Raw genomic sequence first — 21894 nt, forward strand, 5'->3', positions numbered from 1 at the left:
CAGGGGCCGCGCCCTTCTGTCACTGATTTAAATAATTCTTCCGAAGGAAAATTGGAGAAGGTTTCTTGGTTTCACAAATCATTATAGCCTCCGGTGTTTGGGGATGCTAATCTAGTAGTCTTTGGTATGACACCGCATCCACTGGAGCAAGTGTGTCAAAGGAGCTGCACAGTCTAAGAGCACCTTTTATGTCCAGATTGTTTATAATTTAAGTAAATAACGTTTTTTTATTATTTATAAAGAAAGATTTTAAATAATGTAAATTCATAATATACCTATAAAAATACGAATCGAATTTTGTATTATTCGTATTCGTATTTTCTAATCGATAATTGTATCATTCGCATTCGTGAATCAAATAATCCTTATTCGTACAAATAATAATATCATTATTTGATTTTGATTCATCGAATATTTGATTCGATAATTAAATTCTTTAATAATATTTTTAAAAATAAGAAAAATCATGGTATTAAAAAAATCTTAAATTTTTTTTAAAATCGATCTTTGAATATTTGATTTTATATTGAAGGATATCTTGTTGTGTTTACTTATAAAAGATAATATTTTGAATTTTAGGTAAAATTTGATTTCTTTAAAAAAATCTTGAAATATTTTTGCTCAAAAGATTTTTTTTAAACTCTGGAAATAGATGATTAAAATTTAAAAAGTAATTTATAAATGTAGAAATAAAGTAAAAAATATAATGTCCCTTAGCATGTTAAATATTTCCAAATAATTTTAAATATTTTCAATAAGTTTTAATATTTAACGAATAATGTCGAATATATATGATAAATTTTGAATATGAAAAAATCAAATTATACAATCAATTTTGAATAATGGATAAAAATTATAAGACGAATAATATATATCCCTTTTTCATATTCGATTCGAATAATTTTGTTATTGAATCGAATAATTCGTTTTAGGTATAATTGAGATTAAAAGGATAAAGTATAGATAATTATAAATTAATGCTATTCAAACTTTTTTAATTGTAAATTTTTATAGAAGACTACAATAAAATATTTAACTATTTGTCGAATGAGGAAAACTCATCCAACTGGATTGGATAACTTGGTAATTTATGAAACTAAGAGTGAAAGCTAACAAGTATAAGTTAGAGATTGGTAAATTGTACCATTACCTACATAATTCTGACGTGATTTCACTCTAAAGTAAATAACAGCAACTTTTAAGCTCTATCCATGCAGGATGTGAAACAAATATGATAGAATAGTCATTAGCAGACCATTTTGGGGTGGATAAAATACAAAGAATTTTATAAAGATTCTTATGCTACTATAAAATTATTCTAAAATATATTGGATTGTAAACTATTGAAAAAGATTTAACTCATTTCATAACAAAATTATATTGACAGGTTTAAAATTTATATTAAAAAAATAACATTTTGCACAAATTAACTTTGGGTTATTACGTTTTTAAGGAACTGGTTGCCTGTATCTAGTTATTTTAACACTAAAAGTGTGCATCTAAAGAGTATTGTTGATTTTTAACTTTTAATAAATTCTTTAAAAAACGATATAACATTTCAATTATAAATAGTACAGATAATTATTTCTCATTTTTAGTGACAAGGAATGAGACAGGATATTGTTGATTTTGTTAAATTCATCGATCTTCGAATACTAGATTTGACATAGAAATTCAGTCTATTCCTATTCCATTAAGGGCGTGGATCTAAAAAGGATAGATCTGTGTTCCTTGCCAAAAAGAAGTGAGGGATTTAAATTTATAGCAGTTGCTGTTGATTATTTTTCAAAATATATCGAAGCACATCCCTTGGATAAAACCTAGATTCAGTGACTCTTTTTATATTCGTTATTATGCAGGTCTGATAAAAATTTATGACAACAATATTCATATTTATAATTAATCACCAGGGTTGCAGGTTTGTGAATGAATTTAGCAAAGCTTATCACTCGTGGAAACCCAATAGAGGGTTACAAGTGCTTATTAACCTCAGGCAATTATGGTAGAAGGAATGAAAGCGCTCCTCATAATTCCCTTTTAAGTGTACGAAAGAAATCAACAGATTGGCCTGAAGATGTACCTTATATAAATTGCTTACAATACACCAAGCATAAATCCTCATATTTGATACGATTTTTGGCAAGAAATTTTAATGGTCTGTGAGGTATGCATCTGGACCATTTTCAGCGTCTAAATATAAAAGGGGATTTAAAAAATTCAGAACAGATCTTGATGATCAATCTGATACAGACACGGAGATAACGCTATCAAAGAACAATATAAAAGGCTTAACAAGCAAAGTTGGGCCAGTCGGAGTATTTAAAAATTTTATGTCCGGTCCGGGTATATTTTAAAAAATTAAAATAAGGCTCGGCCCAGGCCTGCCGTGCAGATCTCTATATTCCTTGAAATGAGAAAAATATCAATCGGGAAAAAAAATTATGTATACTTCATCAAAATGTTAAATTATTATTATATACTTTGGTATTTGGAAATTTATTAAATTAATCAATTCATTACTTGGTCCTCCTTTTCTCGCAAGATTTTTTAGTTAAACATCTCTAATTGGATTAAAAAATTGCGAATAAGGAGGCAAAAATAAAAGCTCATAGCTGAACGAGTGGATACTATTCAATATCAGTTGAGTGATGAAATTGAACATGATTTAATCTTTAATTAGTTGTTCAGTATATGTTAAACCCAGTTTTATCCAAAATAACAATTTATTGTCACCCAATGCTGACAACCTGCAATATTATAACATGAATGTTGTTCCTTTTAGAATTACATTCGATATTCCTACGCTCAGGAACGTTGGTAACTCTCATGAATGAATAGTGAAAATGCTTTATTAGTCAGCTTATCGCTGATAATTAGGTCAACAGAAAAGTTTTATCTTATTTTTTCTTTTAATTCTTTTAATGTTATGGAACAGTCATTGTCAATTTTTGTTAAAATATATTCAATATGCATTTTGAATTTTAAGAGATTTTTAGAAAATCTCGGTGGGAATCACTAAATATCTTTAAAGCGAGATTAAGTTGATGCCTAGATATGTCCAAAATATTAGTTATATCTGATATGAAATGGCATCTCTATTCAATTAATAGTTAGTTTCCTATTTTCATCATTCATTTAAAAATTTATTTTTATAAAAAGTAAAAGGGTACCCTTTTTAAAATTCAGCTCAAATCGAATCATTTAACAACATTACTCTCAGGTATGTTTTTATTCTTGCTAAAGAAGTAAATGCTCTGACAAATATTTAATTTTTATATATCGAGATTCGAAATAGATTCGAAAGGATTGTGCGTAACAATATTTATATATATGCTGATTAATCAAGAACCTTTTATTAATTCGAGTTATAAAAGTATATGGGGGGGCAAAGGGATTTGTTTTATAGTATTCTTCGATTGATCCAATATTAATACTGAAACGATGGGCTTGCCTTGCTGCGAGTCGGTCGAGGTAGACATAAATTAAATTCATAATATCTGCTATTGACTCAATAATGACATATAATTTATGAAATTCGTCTTTACATTGGCCATAATTTACCTAAGTTATAAAATAATACTTTTAGCTATTCACATAGTCTCAATCAAATTCGATGTCATTTTTTTGAAATTATTTACTTTCGCTCTACAGTTAATAATTTTCAAATGATTTTGAGAGAAATTTTTAAAATGGTAGGTCAATATGATGAAGGTAAATTTGAAATCGATAATTTAAGTAGCGTATTTATTTCTACCGTGAATGTAATAAATAAATGTAAATTGAAATATATATGCGATAAGAGGTGGGGATGATTATATAAACTGATAATCAGAAAAAAATAATATTTTTGAAAAATATTTTATGTTTAACCTAATTTTTTGCGCCTTCGCCACTTACTATGCAAAAATTTTACTTATATTCGAATTAAAGATTATTATCAATCAAAAGTGTCAGTCATAATTTTTATAAACTTTAGTATGCCATTTTACAACAATTTTTAAATATTTTAAGCTTAAAAATTAAATCCAATATATAAATTATTTATATAGTATTATAAATGACACATCAAATCAAATATCCTACTAGCAGTGGTGCCAGCTACCCAAGTTAGTGTAGAAAGATATTTTTCAACAATTAAATTTATATTATCTCCTTATAGATGTAATTTGAGTAATATGAATTTTGAAAATATATTAATTGTGCGGCTTAATAAAAAATACGTAAATAAATTTAAATTATTTATATTAAATTAATCATTGATATTTATTTGTAATATTTATAAATTAAATATTATTTTATAATGTGAAATTAATAAAAATGAAGGGTTTTCCTATATATAATTCGAATGTAGGTTTGAATACAAGTGTTCAAACCAGTTTTTAGAGATTCGAACCTAACCGATATTTCTATTATTTACGAACCGAAACTGAACCGTTATTTTTATCCGAACCTGAACCAACCCGATATTCGTTTCGGTTTGGATCCCTGGATAGAGCATCCATTCTTTTATTTGATTCACCGAGATCAGCTGATGTTTTGTATACCAAATATTTCAAAGTAAATCTTTTGCTATTTATCTTCTTTTTAAAAAACTCTTAATTTTACCTAGAATGGCATTAATAACTTTATTGTTGGTTGTCTTTAACAATAAAGTTATTAGAAAACCTTTTCTATTGGATTTTGTTTATTGAAAAGTTTGATCTTTCGTTTTTTCATGAAAATAATAGTTTTCTAAATAGTCTCTGAGTATTTTATCATTTTTATTATATAAAATGTATCATTTAAGGAAATTCCCAACATTATTTTCATTAAAGATTGTTAAGTTTTCATTGTGGTCTGATAAGCTTTGTTTATCTAAAATCTTTGTTGTTTCAAATTTGTTTTGAGACTCTGTCGAATTTTTCTTTTATTATTTTAAAGCAAATTGAATTATTTTTTTTATTATAGATTAAAGTATAAAAAATGTAAATTAATCAAAACTTGAATTTCAAATCGGAAATGTGTTCTTATTAACAAATGAAAATAACAATATCTAAATGATATTCTTAAGGAATGTATTATGATATTCTAAATTCTAAAAAAAGGGAAATAATATATAGAATTTTTTTTTGATCGGCCTCCTTTTATATTTTCTCTGATCAGGCTCAAAAATCAGGATTTTTTTGCGGTTTGCGGGCAAAATGCCTACTTGATCTTATGATGTGCCAGGCACGGGCATGCCTTTAATATTTTCATGGGTACGCCTGAATTTTCTGCATTGTCACGCCTATTCAAAAAACCCCAAATTTAATTCTCGACTTAATAATAACTGAACTGCAAGGTAGATCTGCGAGGACACAAAAACATTAAAAGCAATTAACATTTTATTATATTACCATAAGTGTGAAACGGAAATTATGCCCTTAATTAATCATTATCAGGAAGATGAGTTCTTGGTAGTAAAAAATTACAAACAAACTATAAAAGAAATTATGAATTATAAAAAGGAATAAAAACGCTACAGTATTCAAGATTTATTAAAAATTATATCTAGTCATGAAATATCTCTTCAAATTTAATTTTATTAAAAATTTCACTTACAAGACAATACCATATCGTTTATGCTCAAGTGAGCGTTCGTTCTCTACTCTTACAAATTATTGGGTCTGATTAGTATTGAGGACAATATTGTAAATAAAATACGCAATGTAATATAATTGATTTATTTTATTTGAAATGATACGATATATATTTTATATACGAATTATATTTAAATTCTTTTTAGTACCATTCCTATAAATATATTTTTTACCCCCCTCCCTCCCCCCCACAAAACTTGGATACACTTCGTTGGGCTAACCAATATGAGAGAGACTAACGTCCCCATTGGTCCAAACTCTAATTACTAATGCGAAAGATAAAGTTATATTTAAAAATTTTGATATAGGCTAATTATATATTCATTGTAATTTAGAAATTAGAAAAAAGAATTACTTTGTATTTATCGAAGGAAATTTTGTTTTTAGAAGAATCATCCTTGAATTTTGTGTTGTACCAATCGTAATGCACCTCGATGGAATCAAAATAAATATGCATGTTTAAGAAAAATTTATTATTTTTCACTTTTTATAATCAGAATATATTCATTCACACAATGGTCTACAACCTATGCTTTAAGAATTATTATCGTGCAGGGTATTTTTGGCAAGTAAGCCGACAAACTCTTATTAACCCAGATAAGACTAATAAGGAGAAGGCACTAAAAATCTCTTCCTAATTGTTTAATTATATTTTATATTATATAAAATATAATAAATGAGTACTTCCAATAGTTCAGCCAACTTAAAAGGAGATGATATAAAGATAACCAGGGAAAATAAAATATTTTTATAGGAGACAGGGTGAAGATTGGGCAAAACGGAGTTTGGGGCAAAGCCTCCATAAAAATTCAACCCTCCCTCCCCCGTAGATAAATCCTGGCTATACCACTGCGCAGTGTTCGTTTTATTTTAATGTATTTATTTATTTAACCTTGTAATAATATGGGTTACATTATTATTATCTATTTTTTTAATTTTGTTTATATATTTATATTTTTCAGAATATTAATGATTTTATTTTAAAAATCGGATGTTTTTGTGAATAAAAATAAAAGCAATAAATACAATTATTCATTTTTGCAATACCCATTTTTATTATAGATATATTAATTTATAATTTCAGCCACCGTTTTTATTATAAGCTATCTCATTTATGAATGTAAAAAGTTTTTGGGAAGGGGGGTGGGGTTCAAATACTCCTATAGCCCTCTCCTAAATACTCTAAGATTTATAGAACATAAATATTTTTTAACCATTACTATCCATATTTTGTCAGTTAGAAAAGCAGATCTTTTTTAAAAAAATGCGAGGTGCAGTATTATAGACTTGAGATTAAACCATACCAAACTTAGTGTGGTATATCCTATCAATCAATTAAACCACACTATACTAAAAAAAATTTAATTTTAATAATAAAATTAATTTACCCCATAATTCCTATTTTTTTATTAACAATTGATTTTCAAAATTTTAATCAGATAAACAAGAGCGCTATTGCAGTGCTGTAGACTTTAATTCAAAAAAAATATGCTACCGTTTGAAAAAAGGAAATCTTATCGTTACTCCTTACCTTGTGAAAAAAGGAACGCGCTTTATTGACTATTCAAAAAAGTAACGCGTTATTCGTTATTTAAAAAATTAAATATTAAATACAAAAAATTTTTTTTTTCCTATATAAATAGACATGTGCACCGACAGCATTATTGGCGGCGACTTTTCTTTTTTTTAAATGATCGGCTGGCGGCGGCGAATCGATTTAGACGTTGTCACAAAAATAGTGGGCGGCGCGGCGGCGTTAAATATTTTTCTAACTCAATTTTTTTATAATTAAAATTATAAATTCATTGGAAACACTTATAAAATAAAATTTATGCTTTATTATGTTTATAACTATAATTTAATAATTTTATTAAGTTAAAATTATCATATATAATATTTAGATTTATAGGATATAATAATGATCTTTTAGAGTTCAGAGTGAGCCCAGCTATGGAAAATACACGCTCGCTGGGTGTGCTCGTAGCTACGCACAGGACCTTTCTAGCTAATATTTAAAGTAGGAAGATCCAATGCTCTTATCTTCCAAAAATCTAAGAAATCTTTTATCTCTAAATTATAAGGCGAAAATAATGAATACATTTTTTTTCTAAATTAGATAAATAGTCTTGTTGTTTCAGATTATTGTTATGAATAGATGAATGTTTCGTAGCCAATGTAAGATAATCGAATTTTGAAGCAACTTCCGTCGTTTCACATTCGGTTAATTTGTCCGTGTAAGGCCATAGAGAGGTAGCGTGTTGACATAAAAATTGCACCGGAGTAATATTTTTTTCCTTTAAATATTCATTTACTATGTTTATAGATTGAAAATGAGGATCCAAAAGTGCCCCTAACACCTAAGTAAAATTATAAAACAAAGAGAAATAATATTAAAAAAAAATAATTTATATATTTTAAACTACTACCTGAAGATCAGTTATTGGAAATCTATGATCAAATTTAGTAAGCATATTTTGTTTCCCTTAATATCAAATTTTTTTACAATTAAATGATATTTAATTTTACTACGAAATAATAAGGATAATTTATAGTAACTCCTTTTTGGACGTACAAAAATTCAACAGTTTTTTTGTAGGTTCTAAGAAAATTTAAAAGTTCATACAAGTCACAAAGGAGTTAAATAATTTGAGATCCGGTTTCGCCATTCTATTTAATAGAATATTTATAGGAATATTGTTAATGCCAGTCATTCACACTTTCCAGTATTATTAAAATACTATGCCAACATGTAGGCACATTTAATTTTAAGGTTTTTTCTCATATGAATTTTGATATTCACTATCATCATCAAACCCCAAACGATCTTCATAAAAAAAATCATCGAAATCTAAAATATCCGATGGATATCGATTCAAAACATTTTTTATTTTCGATATCGTTTATATTTTCAAAATCCGTTGTGTTGAATCTTAAGGCAAATATAATTTCTTCCACTTTTTTAATGAGATTTTCTATTTTATTAACTTTTTTTTATTCCATCGACTGTCACTAGATTATGTAATCCATGCCCCAAACATAAATGATGGTCATATTCTCTTAGACGAACACTTTTCTTTACATTGGGTCCTGCATCCATAACCATTTGAATTTTCTTGGACACTAAATGAAATTCATTTTCAACTTTTTCTATCTCGGAAAGAATAGTTTCAGCGGTATGTTTTTGAGTGACATGATGTGTCGCCAATGTATAAAATACAATATTAAAATTATTATCTATTTCATGAAATGTAAAGGTAATATAATTTAGGCGTCTATATTTGTCGGTCCACATATCAAAAGTTATAGCACAAAATTTAGGACCTATATTAATTTGTTGACATGTGTATGCTTTCATTGATAAATACACATCATCTAACACTCCGGCTAAGTGTTGTTCTATCTGGTAAATCTTAAATGCCATATTTCTACATAATAAAAAGTTAATAATAAAAATATTATGCCATAAAAAATTCTAAATGTGGGATGAGATCAGTTTTATTTAAATATTCTATTTTAAAATAATTAAATATTTTAACAGTTAAAATAAATATAAAAATTAAGATTAAAATAATAAAATATATAATAATATCAGAGTTGTTAAAAGATACTTTTAAAATGGATCTAGATACAGATACAGCTTCTAAAAAGTTATCTAGATACAGATACAATTTAAAATGTATCTAGATACAGATACAATTTAAAATGTATCTAGATACAGATACATTTTTTATTATACTCTTAGATAAGGTTTGAATAAACCTAAATTAGGATTCTATTGTGAAAATTCATAAAATGAATAAAAAATTTATTGACTCGATATCACATTTATCAAAATATAACTAAAATAATGATTTTTAGATATTAATATAAATAATTATTATATTCATTAATAAAATAATATAATATATGATTATAAATAATTATTAGATTTCAGTAATAAAATATTTTCAAAATTTTGGTCATTAAGACATCCTCGTTTATCTGTAAAGACATTTTTAGCTCTACTAAAAAGTCTTTCAATAGGGGCGCTGGAAGGGATTGTGGTGTTATATTTATTTAATGAATAACATTTTTATATCAGGATATTGTTTAAAAATACTAAAATCTCGGCATTCATTTTTCAAAAAACTTATTTAAAAATTTGTTGATTATCAGAATTTAAATCATTAACAATCATATCTCCTGCTGTGGGATACTGAAAAAAATCGGATATTAAATTATTGGTTTTTTTTCACAGGTTAATTTGCACTCATTTGAAGACTGATAATTCCTCAACTAATCTTTGTATTAATTGTTTTTTTTATTAAAATCTTCATCCATTTGCAACCATGTCCAATCTATTTTAAAAAAAGGATGAAGCATAGTTGCCAAAATATTTTCATCTTCAAAATTGTCCCAATAAATCTAGAATTATTAAATATTGATTAATTTATTATTAATTTACCTATCTTCAATCCCTTTAAGTAAGGCATTTAAAAGTGGTAAACAAAATTTCAGGTTCATTAGTTTAAAATTTTTCAATTTATGAGCTGGGAAATAGTCGCACAGTTATAAGCTGTGAACATATATTTATCTCCCTGCAGGATATCAAGTGAACTTGCTACCGGCTTCATTAGCTAATTTAAAATAATGCTGTATATACAAATTTTATTTATAACTAAACAATATTCATGAATAAAATCACATTCATTAGATAAAAATCTAGGTAATTTTATTCCATCGCAAATCTTGTCCAATTTTTCAAATTTAGTCTTAATAATTTCTGACATTAATTGTAAAGCATTATAAGTGGAGTTCCATCTAGTTATATTGGGACATATAAAATATCGGCCAATATTGTTTTTTATAATCTCAGCTGAATTTTGAGATTTATTTAGTCTATTCCATATATTTTGGCATTTAGACAATGTTGTGCTATATATCTAAGGAATAAAATATTGAATATTATAATTAAAATATTGAACATTATAATTAAAATTATAGTTTTACCCTCAGATATTGTTTACACTGCAACTCTATTTGCATCTACAGTGGCAACAAGATTCAATGTGTAACTGACACAACATTGATATGATTCTGATATTTCAAAATCCTGAGCAGTAGTATAAAGATTTGATATTGGTGCAACTGTTTCTTCACCTTCCAGATCATCAATGGATTCAATAATATTTTCAATTGGCTTATAAAATAAACCTAAATGACTTGATAAAGTTTTTGGCATTATCAGTAATGGTCTTTGAGATTCTATTTTGTATACAATAATCCTTTGCTATATCTTGTAAATTTTTTGCTATTTTATCATATGTATGATTACCAGTCATTCTTTTACAAGCCAACGCTACATTTTTTCTTTCCAAACTTGTTGGATCTATATAGTGTGCAGTGACTCCTATGCATGAACTAAAAATTAACAATACTTAAAAGTTAAAACTGCTCAAATAATTTGTTTGTAATTAAATTATTATACAAATTTAAATGTTTACTGCGATAGGCACTCCAACAATCTGCTGTTGTGCATATTAACGATGGTTCTAATAGACTTTTAATAATTTCTTTCTTTTCATTCTCCCATCTTTGGGAAATTCTAGCAACTACTGTCTGACGCAAATTATATTTTTTTGAGGAGCTAATGTTTAGATCATTTTTATAAATATTGGATTTCAACAACTGGAAATGGCTGAATGCTATCAATAATAAAATCGGTTATTAAATCATCTAAAATGGCTTGGGTTAAAATCTTAGGTCTCTTGGAAAAAAAATCAATCGACGATGAGCCTAGTCCAATATTTACTTTAATAGATTTTTTCTCCTTCCCCCTTTTTATTTGGATTAGGAGTGTTTGATGTTTTCTCTTAAAATTTAAAATTGTAAACATATATTTAGTATCTATACCCTTAAATGCTTTACAATGTTACAAGTTGAGCTAATTCTAACAGAAATTTGTATATTTTTTGGTAAACATGGCAAACATTTTACTAACAGAGATTTGTTTTCTTTATTATCAGATATTATTTTAAAATATGGTCTATAAATTGGCCATGGAATGTCGTCATTTTCGTCCTCAATGTTAATCTGAAAATTAATATAAGAGAATAAAATACCAATTCCATTGCAATTAAAAATGGCAAATTCCTTGAGATGGATTGTAATATCAGAATTTGCTTGTTATTAATAACTCGGACATAATATTTAATTATTATTTATATATTCTTTTTTATATACAAGTTTTAATATTTTACATATATATATAATTTTTTAATATATATATATTAATATTAAATTATATGCTCATATGAAATAAAATAAATTTTACATTCAAGTATATTTATTTATAATATAAAAAAGCGTTAAATAAAAGTATATCAAATGTATCTTAAAAAGTATCTAAAAACAGATACAGATACCTCTAAAATAATATATAGATACAGATACTTTAATCAAAAATCTATCTAGATACAGATACCATATTTTTATATCTAGATACTTTAACAACTCTGAATAATATCAATACCTTTTCTGTTTTACTATCCTAATATTATCTTATCTAGCACGTTGGTCATAGACCTGCCTAAAATGAGCCAACGTGTATTATATGGATTGTTACAAATCAAATTTATAGCAAATAATATTTATTAATTTTAAAAAATAAAATATTTTTTAATAATTCATAATATATTTTTTAATAATTCATAAAATATTTAATATTATTTTTCTTCTAGTTAGAATTCATAAATAATATATAAAATAAATATTTTTAATAATAAAAAATATGTATCACGCCGCCACGACCGAATTTTTACATCGGCGACGGCGTGTTGTGCGTCGACACTTTTGTGGCGGCGGCGTAGTCAAAAATCACCGGCGGCGCACATGTCTATATATAAATAAATTATACAAAAATATATATTATAAGATATTTTTGGTTATTTATTTCTTTTTAACAATTAACTTTAAAAATTTTGATCAGATAAACAAGAGCGCTTAGTGCTCAAACAGTTTTCACGTAAATGAATCAAGTCTCCTTTTTTTATCTATGTTATTTCTCGAACTAGAAATAAGTTCAAGCTTTCTTCCTTCACTGACCTCTGATTTTATCCAGGACCAATTTAATTTAAATAGTATATACATCTTTATAGATGTGTTCGAATCTATTGAAAATAAAAATGATCAAAATATAAATTGTAAACAATTTCAATTGTGTACATTTTAATGAGTGGATTATAATAAAGCCATATTTTTAAGTTTTAATATTAAAATAATTATCAAGGAAATGAGATATCTCAATGCATTTTTCTTCGCTCTTAATAAGACTTATTAATTTCACGAAGTTATAAAAAGAGTTCCATCTTGTTATCACCAGTTTAATCAGATCTCTTCCCATTTTTTCTTAAAAATGGCTGCACAATTTGTAATCCCATGTTTATTCCATAAATGAGGTTAAAATATTTGAGTTGGGACACAATTTACACTTAAAAAGTGAAGACTTAATACTTTTAATTTTATTCATTGGTGTAAATAATGTTTCATACTAAGGCAAATGCTAGGTTAAATCATCTTCACCTAGAGAAATAAGTATTATTGACATATATTTTTTATAAAATAAATTAAAATATTAGAGAATATAATTTAACATACCTTGATAGATTCAATATAAATAGATTAACAATTTCTACTATAAATGAATCAAAAATTTGGCTTAAATTATTTATAAAATATATAATAAAAAATAATTTGAGTAATGATTAACGTTTTGAGTTACAGTTAGTCAATAATAAAGAAACGCGTTTCGTAGCCTTTTAAAACAAGTAACGAATGGCGTTCCATTTCCTCACAAATTTACAGCACTAAAATATAAAAACTTATCTTTTAAAATAGAGTATTTAGAAATGACATGAGGAATGCGTCTCTTTCTTGCAATTATTCTCATAAGAAATTCATATAAGACGATTTTTTTCATCACAATATATATATATGCGTTAATGAATTAAGATATGTGAAATACAGTATTAGAGCCCTGCAAAATTAAAAAAACAAGTTCAGACCGAGCCAAAATTTTCAAGATTATTTATTTCTTTTAAGGCCCGAGCCCGAATTTTAATTTTAGGTCTGAGCCAGGTCCAAAATTTTTAATTAAAAATATAAAATAAGAGCATTTTATAGAGTAATAAAATAAAATTCATTAATTGCATTGTCGTAATCCCAGAGGAATTTCTTACTTTTCTTAATATAAGTGAAAATATCTCTTTATTTTATCTTTTAAAAATTTTAAGCCCGAACCCGGCCCAATATTTTTTATATTTATGCCTGGTGGACTTCGGGCTGGCTTGCATTGCTCAATAAAGTATATATATAAACTTCTTTGAGAATGAGTCCCAAGCCTGGAGCTTTAGGAATATAGATTTTAGTTGGAAGCCACGAATTATAAATCTCGTCTTGCGTAACTAAATCACGAATAGCTGCCATGGTAAAACCTACAATTGTTTTTGGTGTTTTTATTTTTTCCAATATTTTTTACCAGTTTGGCTACCAAAAAATATTGATCTATTATTTTATAAATATATTTTTTCTTTTTTAAAACTCAATTGAAATATAAGTATTACCTTTCTTAGCATCTATCAATATTATTTTCGATATTTTTTAGAATCAGTGGGGTAAAAGAACGAGGGTGGGGGGTTTAAACTCCCTCCCCCCTAAATTACCCCCCCCCCCCCATGGAAAATATGATAAGGTAAAATATTGTGTTTTCTAGATGAAAATTTGTTTTTATTTCTTTTTTTGATAAAACCACCTCCTTAATGTTCTATTTCTATTAAATCATCAAAGTATAATTAAAAAAAAAGACGACAAATTATTCTGGCAGTTTTTTTTATTAAGAAATGGGCATAATTAAATAGACAGTGAAAAAACATTTGGTAGGTATTTTAAATTTTTGGGCAGTTAAAATTTAATTTTCAAGTTTTTATAGTTTCGGGCTGGATTTAAAATGACAATTCAAATTCTCATAATTCCTATTGATGTAAAATTAGAAATAGAAACTTTATTTAAAATGGGTCTCAAACTAATATGATTATGGGAAATTTTACAAAAAAAATTTAATTTGCCTTTAATAAATTAAATAAGAAATTTTTTAATGAGACTAAAGACAAAAAAAAATATGGGCCATCAAGTAGTGGAATTGGAAGAATGGCTTACTGAAAATTTATGAAGATCCTACCTTTATAACAAATTTTCAAATAGGTTACATTCTATCTGAATAATAGCAAAAAGTTAAAATCAATTTAAATATTTATTTCTTATATTCTAATATATTGTCTTACGAAAATTTAAAGTTTATTTTCCTACATTTTTTAAACCTTAAACTCTTATGGATATAAGAAAATTTTATCAACCAAAAAAATTCTATTTAATTTAATTCTACTAATAACTATGATTAGAACATTTCTAGAGTTGTAAGAAATATTCAGAATCCAAATATATAGAATTTGCTTATAATTATTCTGAAACTTCTCATGCTATAGGTAACAAGAAACTGAAAAAACCTGCACGAATAGATGTAATTTTGACTCAAATCAATGACCTATTTGTGATTTATCAAATGACTATCCAATTTACAAATAGTATATCTTATAACTCCCATTGATCTGAGAATATATCAAATCTGGATATTAAAAAATTAAATATTTAGCTAAATTTTATTCATAGGATATAAACGTATCTAAAGGCCAATTAATTTCAGAATTCAAATGGTATGAATGAAAAATTCATTTTTATATATAATCCTCCAAGAAATACATTGGAAGCATTGCATACCTTAAAATACTTTTTATAAGTTTCCATTATTAAAACTATTGTGTATATTGGCAATGATACCAATTTGTACAAGCTCAAATGAGAGGACCTTTTCTTCATTACTATCAAATTCCTCACCGAGATCTAATCCCCAACATAGAACAAATTATTAAAAAAGCGCAATCGTAAAGAAGAATAAATTTTCATTTATGGATGATATTTTAATTAATTTTTTAAATCATTGTAAAATGTTTAATTTTATATTTTATTGTGATTTACATACCTGTTTATATAGCTAAAACAGTAGCTAATTAGGGTAAAGTAACGCAATACTTTATATCTAAATACACAAAGCTAGATGATGAAGTTTCTGCGGCAGAAGGCACCTAGGCATTTAAGAATTGGAGTGTAACCAATGGATGAAAATTAAAAATGTTCCAAGGTGGTCAGAGCAAGAGACCTTTATCAATTTCTTGAAAATAAAAATGTTAAATGAATCAAATCAAAGCTATTTGATCAATTCCAATCTTAAATTATTTATTACTAATAAAATGAATCGTGAAGATATATAAAAATTTCTCTCCACTAGAAATGGGTTCAATATTTCTCAGATATTCCAATCCTTGAGCAACACAGTGAACTGCTAATTATATAGCTTTATTTGCTATACCAACTCATAATACTATGTTGAAAGAATATTTTCTTTAATCAATAGTCAATGTGAGAAGATAATTTATCAGTGGAATCTATAAAAGCAATTATATGCACACAAATATTATAATTTTAATAAATCATTTTTATGCCAAGATTTTTATAAATATTTAGAGAAAAGACCAAATGTATTTAAAAAAATATCGGCAAGTGAAAAATATATAATACAAAAAATTGAATATTATTATTTAATAATATTGATTATGCAATAAAATTAAAATCAACTAAATTTTTAAATATAAATGTAAAACTTGTAGATAATTGGTCCATTTTTAGGCAAAAAATAAGAACCGTTTACGAAAACTATCACCTCACCTAAAGATTTTCTTGAGAAAAATAGCCGAGCTTTGAAGACAACAGAGATAAATTAATGCCTCAATGCTTACCGGATTTTTTTCGGCTCACGCCTCAGATTAAACCGAATTGGCTTATTTTCAACCATTACCCAACTATATGTAAAATCTATCATTTATTTATTTAAATATTAATCTTATAGTCCGATATACAGAAAAAAATCAAGATTCAATTAAATCCTATTATATTTAAATGAGCGATGTTCATACTAGTACTAGAAATGAAAATGAGGAAATAAATTTTCAAGAAGATGGCATAGAAAAAGAAGATATTCATTTCAAGAGAATATATTTTTTAAAATATTATGATGTTTACAAGATGAGCCTATCCCACTCTTCATGTTATTTAACCATTTTAGAGACTAGTTTTTAAAAATTAATTCCAAAATCAATAATAAAGTAAAGCACTGCAACTTTGCTCAACTAAAAATTAAATGGAACGTTTCCATCCTCCCTCAATTTCATCCCCATTTTTATATAAATTACTATAAGTGTATTAATTTTTTATTCTAAATGCACATATGCCTTCTTGTATTATTGAAGTCAAGTTATGTAGGGAAATCTGGCTTAATAAACATGTATGAAATATAACATATAATATCTCAATTTTTCATCAGATTCATTCATTTAATATTTTATAATAAATTAGAATCCAAATTATCTACATAGAATCCTTATTTCATTTCAATGTATATTGTTCTCACCATGAAACATAATGTTAATGTATAATTTACATATATTAAAGCTGGGAAAAATTTTAGTCATAATTTCCTAGTTGTAGGTTCTTTTTAAGTAAAAAATTGATAACCAAAAAATATTGGTTAAAGTATATGCACTTTAATAATTTTTTCGAAAATATTCTAAAAACATTTTTTTTAGAATTTGTGTTTAAATATATTAAAACACTTTTTTTTGAAGTGTAATTGTATTTATATTCGAATAGATTTTCTTGAAAATTTGACGAACTCTTTTCATGCGTGCCCTAATCTTTTTCTTAGAGAAATAACTGCCCTTACCGCCAATTTTAGTAATATAACACTGATGTTATTAAATAAAAATAAAATGAGATAATTCAGGAAGGTTGCCAATATTATATAAACCTATCATTTTCCTGATTTGGTGTAACATAAAACTTTGTCCCTTGATTGTTATAAAAACCCATTCTATACCATTTTTGACGAAAGGCGCAGAAATCTATTGAAATATTATATTTAAAAATAGATTATCAATTATCATTAAATATATTTACTTCACAATATTTAATAAAAGAAATACTTGCACCCAGGATAATCGATTTTTAATGTAATCAAATGAATTACATGTATGAACTATGAACAAACAATGTTATTTTCTTCAATGGTATATTTTTAAAATTATTTTTATTATATGATTAGATTTAAATTTAAAAAAACGTGATTTAATAAAATAAATCAATTTTTTTTAATTTTTATAAAAATATCAAGGATATTTCTCAACCACCAATATAACCAGGGGGTCATGGAACGGAAACTGTAAAGAATTATGAAACGGGAACGATGATTCAGCGAACGTTCCGAAAATTAATATGTAAAATTTATATATAATGATGTGTCTATTTGTCGAACTGGGAAAAATATACATAAGAAAATGATTTGATACAAAAATGATTGATTTAAAATCGAGATCAAAGTAAAATCTATAATAAGGTGCTATCCCAAATCGGAATCAGCTGTTATCAGTGAAACTAAGATTATTATTAGATAAACATATATATTATCTGCATTATTCAATTCTAAAGATTTAAGAGTGTTTAAAATAATTTATATATGTCATAAATTATAATCTTGTTGATTTCCGTGTACATAGTTACAAAAAGGTTTTAGTAAAAACATAATAAATGAAAGAGAATATATATGCTCACGTTGCATTAATTCACACCATTGATAAAATAATTATGTACATATTGCAGAAGGTTATATTGCATAAGTGTTTTACAAATTATGAACCAACAATATCTAGGTCCTGGTTATAGCTAATACCTACCTCAACATTGCCAATAAAAATATTTAATATTGAAACTAATAATTCTTTAGGCCAACTACCACAATAAATCAACTTAACTTTATATGTGACCTAATATCACTGGCAATAATTGCATAAATTTAACAGATATTAACTTGCATACTATAAATTTAATAGAGACCAATGTTAAATATTATACTGATCCGATCCTAATTATTGCTGGTCAAACACTTTCCTCACCCACAGCAATTCTGTCTAGAATATCAAGGGGTATTTTTATTAAGATAATTTTAAAAAGATAATAAAAAAACACAATTAAATTTTTTAAAAATTAAAAGATTTATGTATTCTTCATCATTTTTCGGTAAAGAGATGAAGCTTAAATAATTTGATCACATAATGTTTGACAAGCCTTTGTCGGTAGTAACCTTCGTGGATCCTATTTTTTTTATCGATGATACGCTTGCCAATCTCCCCAAATAGTTTATGAGTACACGCGATGAAAGGAATAAAAAGGCATAAACTAGATAAATTATCATATTTATTGGTAGTGTTGTTAAACGGCTCGTTTTGAGCCGATTTTTAAAAACGGCTAACTTAATATTTCATCCAGAATAATATTACGCAAGCATGAAGATTTTGTTTGTAGGAGGAACAAAGGTTTGGACAACTATTAGCGAAATCTCGAGTTAGGCAATATTTTTCTGACTAAAATATTGAGTTAGCCATTTTTAAAAATCGGCTCAAAACGAGCCGTTTAGCAACACTATTTATTGGTTTTAAAAATCTTAGTTGAGGAGAGTGCGCCTTTACTTTCTTCATCTTTTTAGATGGAAAAATAAGGTCAGTAAACATTGGATTACTAAAAGATTTACTGGCAGAAGCTAAAGCCCATTTGATGATTTCTTTGCACTGAGAATGCCAAGAAAACAGCCATTGCAGAAATGAAAGTGGAGTCGCGTCGGTATGTGTTAAGAATTTGCATGTGTGGTGTCACAATGTTGCATAGTGCATTTTTCGTCGGATAAAATTCTTGGAGGTAATTGCCTATATAAATTTGTAGCAATTTTCGCAGTTCAGATGAAAAATAGAGCGTACTCAACTCCTTAGAGCTCTATTTAAGGTTATCATTTTTTCAAACCCAGACCGGGCCTTTTTATTTATAATTCGATATATAAAATAAAAGCATTAAATCAATAATTTTTGTAATAAATCCCTCCTCCCTCTCAAACCATAAAACTTTTCGAAGAATAGGTCCACCCTAATAATATTTTTAATTTCATTATTTTACATAACATTATTATTACCCAAAATTTAGCATAAAACCTTTTTAAATCAAAATTATTTTATTAGTTGAAAGGTGTTTTTCGACACTCAAATACATTAATACTTCCACATTAATATATATGATAATCTTTAGAGAATGCCATTAATGGATGCACCTCTAATAATTGATCTATATTATAAAGATTAATAAAATTTATATATCAATAAATAGTAATTTAATGTTAGGTTTTTCAGTAAAGCGGTTCGAAACATGGAACGTAACGAAAAACCATGAAATGGAAACGCAAAAATGCATTCGTTCCGGGTCACTGATTATGACTATTTATTGTTTCTTTTAAATCCTTTCCTAATCTAAACATTCCTTCCTACCTTAATAATTATTTTTCTTTTATTAACTTTTTTATATAAAAAAATGTTTCCATCTTATACACATAAATATTTTAGGCCTATATCCAATATAATTTTTATTATTGTATTTGATCGGCTGGACTAAACCCTTGTACAGTTTTGTTAAAATCTATTTTTAAGAGTAGCATCTATTACTACCGCTATTTTACAAAAAGTAGTCCATGATAAGTACCGCAATTTTACAAAAAAATAGTACGCTATCGCTACCGCTATTTTATAAAAAAGTGGTACGCTATTAGCTACTTTAGAATTTTTTTTAAAAATATTTTTATACAGTGTATGTATGATTTGTTGTAAAACATTTCCATGTATTTGTAACAACTTTCTTATAAAATTGTTTGACTTGCTATAATTATTGTAAAAATAACAGATAACATTTTTTTTAAAAAAAGCAAGTTAAATAATTTTTTAAGAAAGTTGTTGCAAATATATGGAAATGTTTTACAATAAATCATATTGATACTGTAACATTTCTATTTCCACAAATAAAAAATATGACTAAAATTTAAAATATTTTTAAATAGTTAATTTTTTATTGCATCTCAATAATAATAAAATTTTCATATTGGAGAGTGACGATCAGAAAACATAATCTGACTAAACAATCGTTCAACACTATCATCTGAGGGCTGTCGTATTTTTATATGTATATTCATATTACATATTGCCAATCTAAATAAGGTTGATTGGATTATAATTAACATCGAAGAACACGTGATAAAAAAATATTTTCGTGTTCGAATATAATTGTAAAAAATTATTATTAAAAAATTATGAGATTTTTTTTCCTGATATATTTTGATTATTGAAATTCTTGTAGATGTTCGTGATTTTTTTTTCTGATATTTTTGATGATTATAAAATTAGTTTTTTTTATATGATATATTATTGTGAAACATTCATATTTTGGTTTATATTTTGTGTATCAAAAATCAAAATTGTTGAAACTAAATAAAGAAAATTAACATCATCCAATCGTTTCAATTTAATAGCAGAGTAAGTTTAGGAAGGTTGGAAGTAAGGGGTGTGTAACTTTTTCAAGGGCAATGCAGTATTATATCTAACATACAAATTATAAATATAATTTAATAAATTTTATGTGCATTTATTATATAAAATTTTAGAAGTAGCGCGCTAACCTTACCGCTACTTAAAAAAATAGCGCGTTGCTATAGCATGCTACTTGTAGCACGCTTTTAACAACACCGCACTCGTGTTATTTGGAATAGCTTAACAAATGTATGAATCGAATTGGGATAATATTCAAATACTTTATTAATAATAAATTGTTATCCGAATGTTATTAATCGTATAATGATTTCATTTTAATAATAATGAATATTATTTGAATAGGATAAATAATATTCGAATAATAATATTTGGTAACTCACTGAATCACGGGGAAATTTTTAATATTATTACTTTTATTTATTTTTTTAAAATTTTTTTTAGAAAAAATAGTATAAGATCGTCTGGATATTGATGAAAATTTTTTGATGTAATTTCAAAGTTTTATTATTCAAGTTTTAAAAATTGCATACTTTTTTCGTTCAATTGGCGTAATTTTAGATTTTTTTTTTAAAAAAAATAAATAAATGATCGTCTGGATTTTGGTGGAATTTTTTTATCATAATTCATTAATTTTACAATAAAAACGGAGTATATTTAAAAAAACTTGCGAAAATTTTCATAATTCTTTAATTTTACAATAAAAACAAGACGTGTGC

At 26.0% G+C, this 21894-nt stretch overlaps 1 protein-coding gene across 3 annotated transcripts in view; it reads right to left on the bottom strand.

Moving 5' to 3' along the window:
- The window catches only part of LOC135926168 (pseudouridylate synthase 1 homolog), a 69750-nt gene that overhangs the window by 18667 nt on the left and 29189 nt on the right, over positions 1–21894 (bottom strand). For all 3 annotated transcript variants that reach the window (XM_065461914.1, XM_065461912.1, XM_065461913.1), the window contains exons 4-6: positions 17572–17665; positions 13974–14089; positions 5974–6048 (exon numbers count right to left, since the gene is read on the bottom strand). In XM_065461914.1, coding sequence (XP_065317986.1) covers positions 5974–6048; positions 13974–14089; positions 17572–17665 — 285 coding nt within the window. The remainder of the gene's footprint in view (positions 1–5973; positions 6049–13973; positions 14090–17571; positions 17666–21894) is intronic.

Source organism: Gordionus sp. m RMFG-2023, chromosome 3 (genome assembly GCF_954871325.1).
Source record: "Gordionus sp. m RMFG-2023 chromosome 3, tfGorSpeb1-WG-v2, whole genome shotgun sequence".
Lineage (NCBI taxonomy): Eukaryota > Metazoa > Nematomorpha > Gordioida > Chordodea > Parachordodidae > Gordionus > Gordionus sp. m RMFG-2023.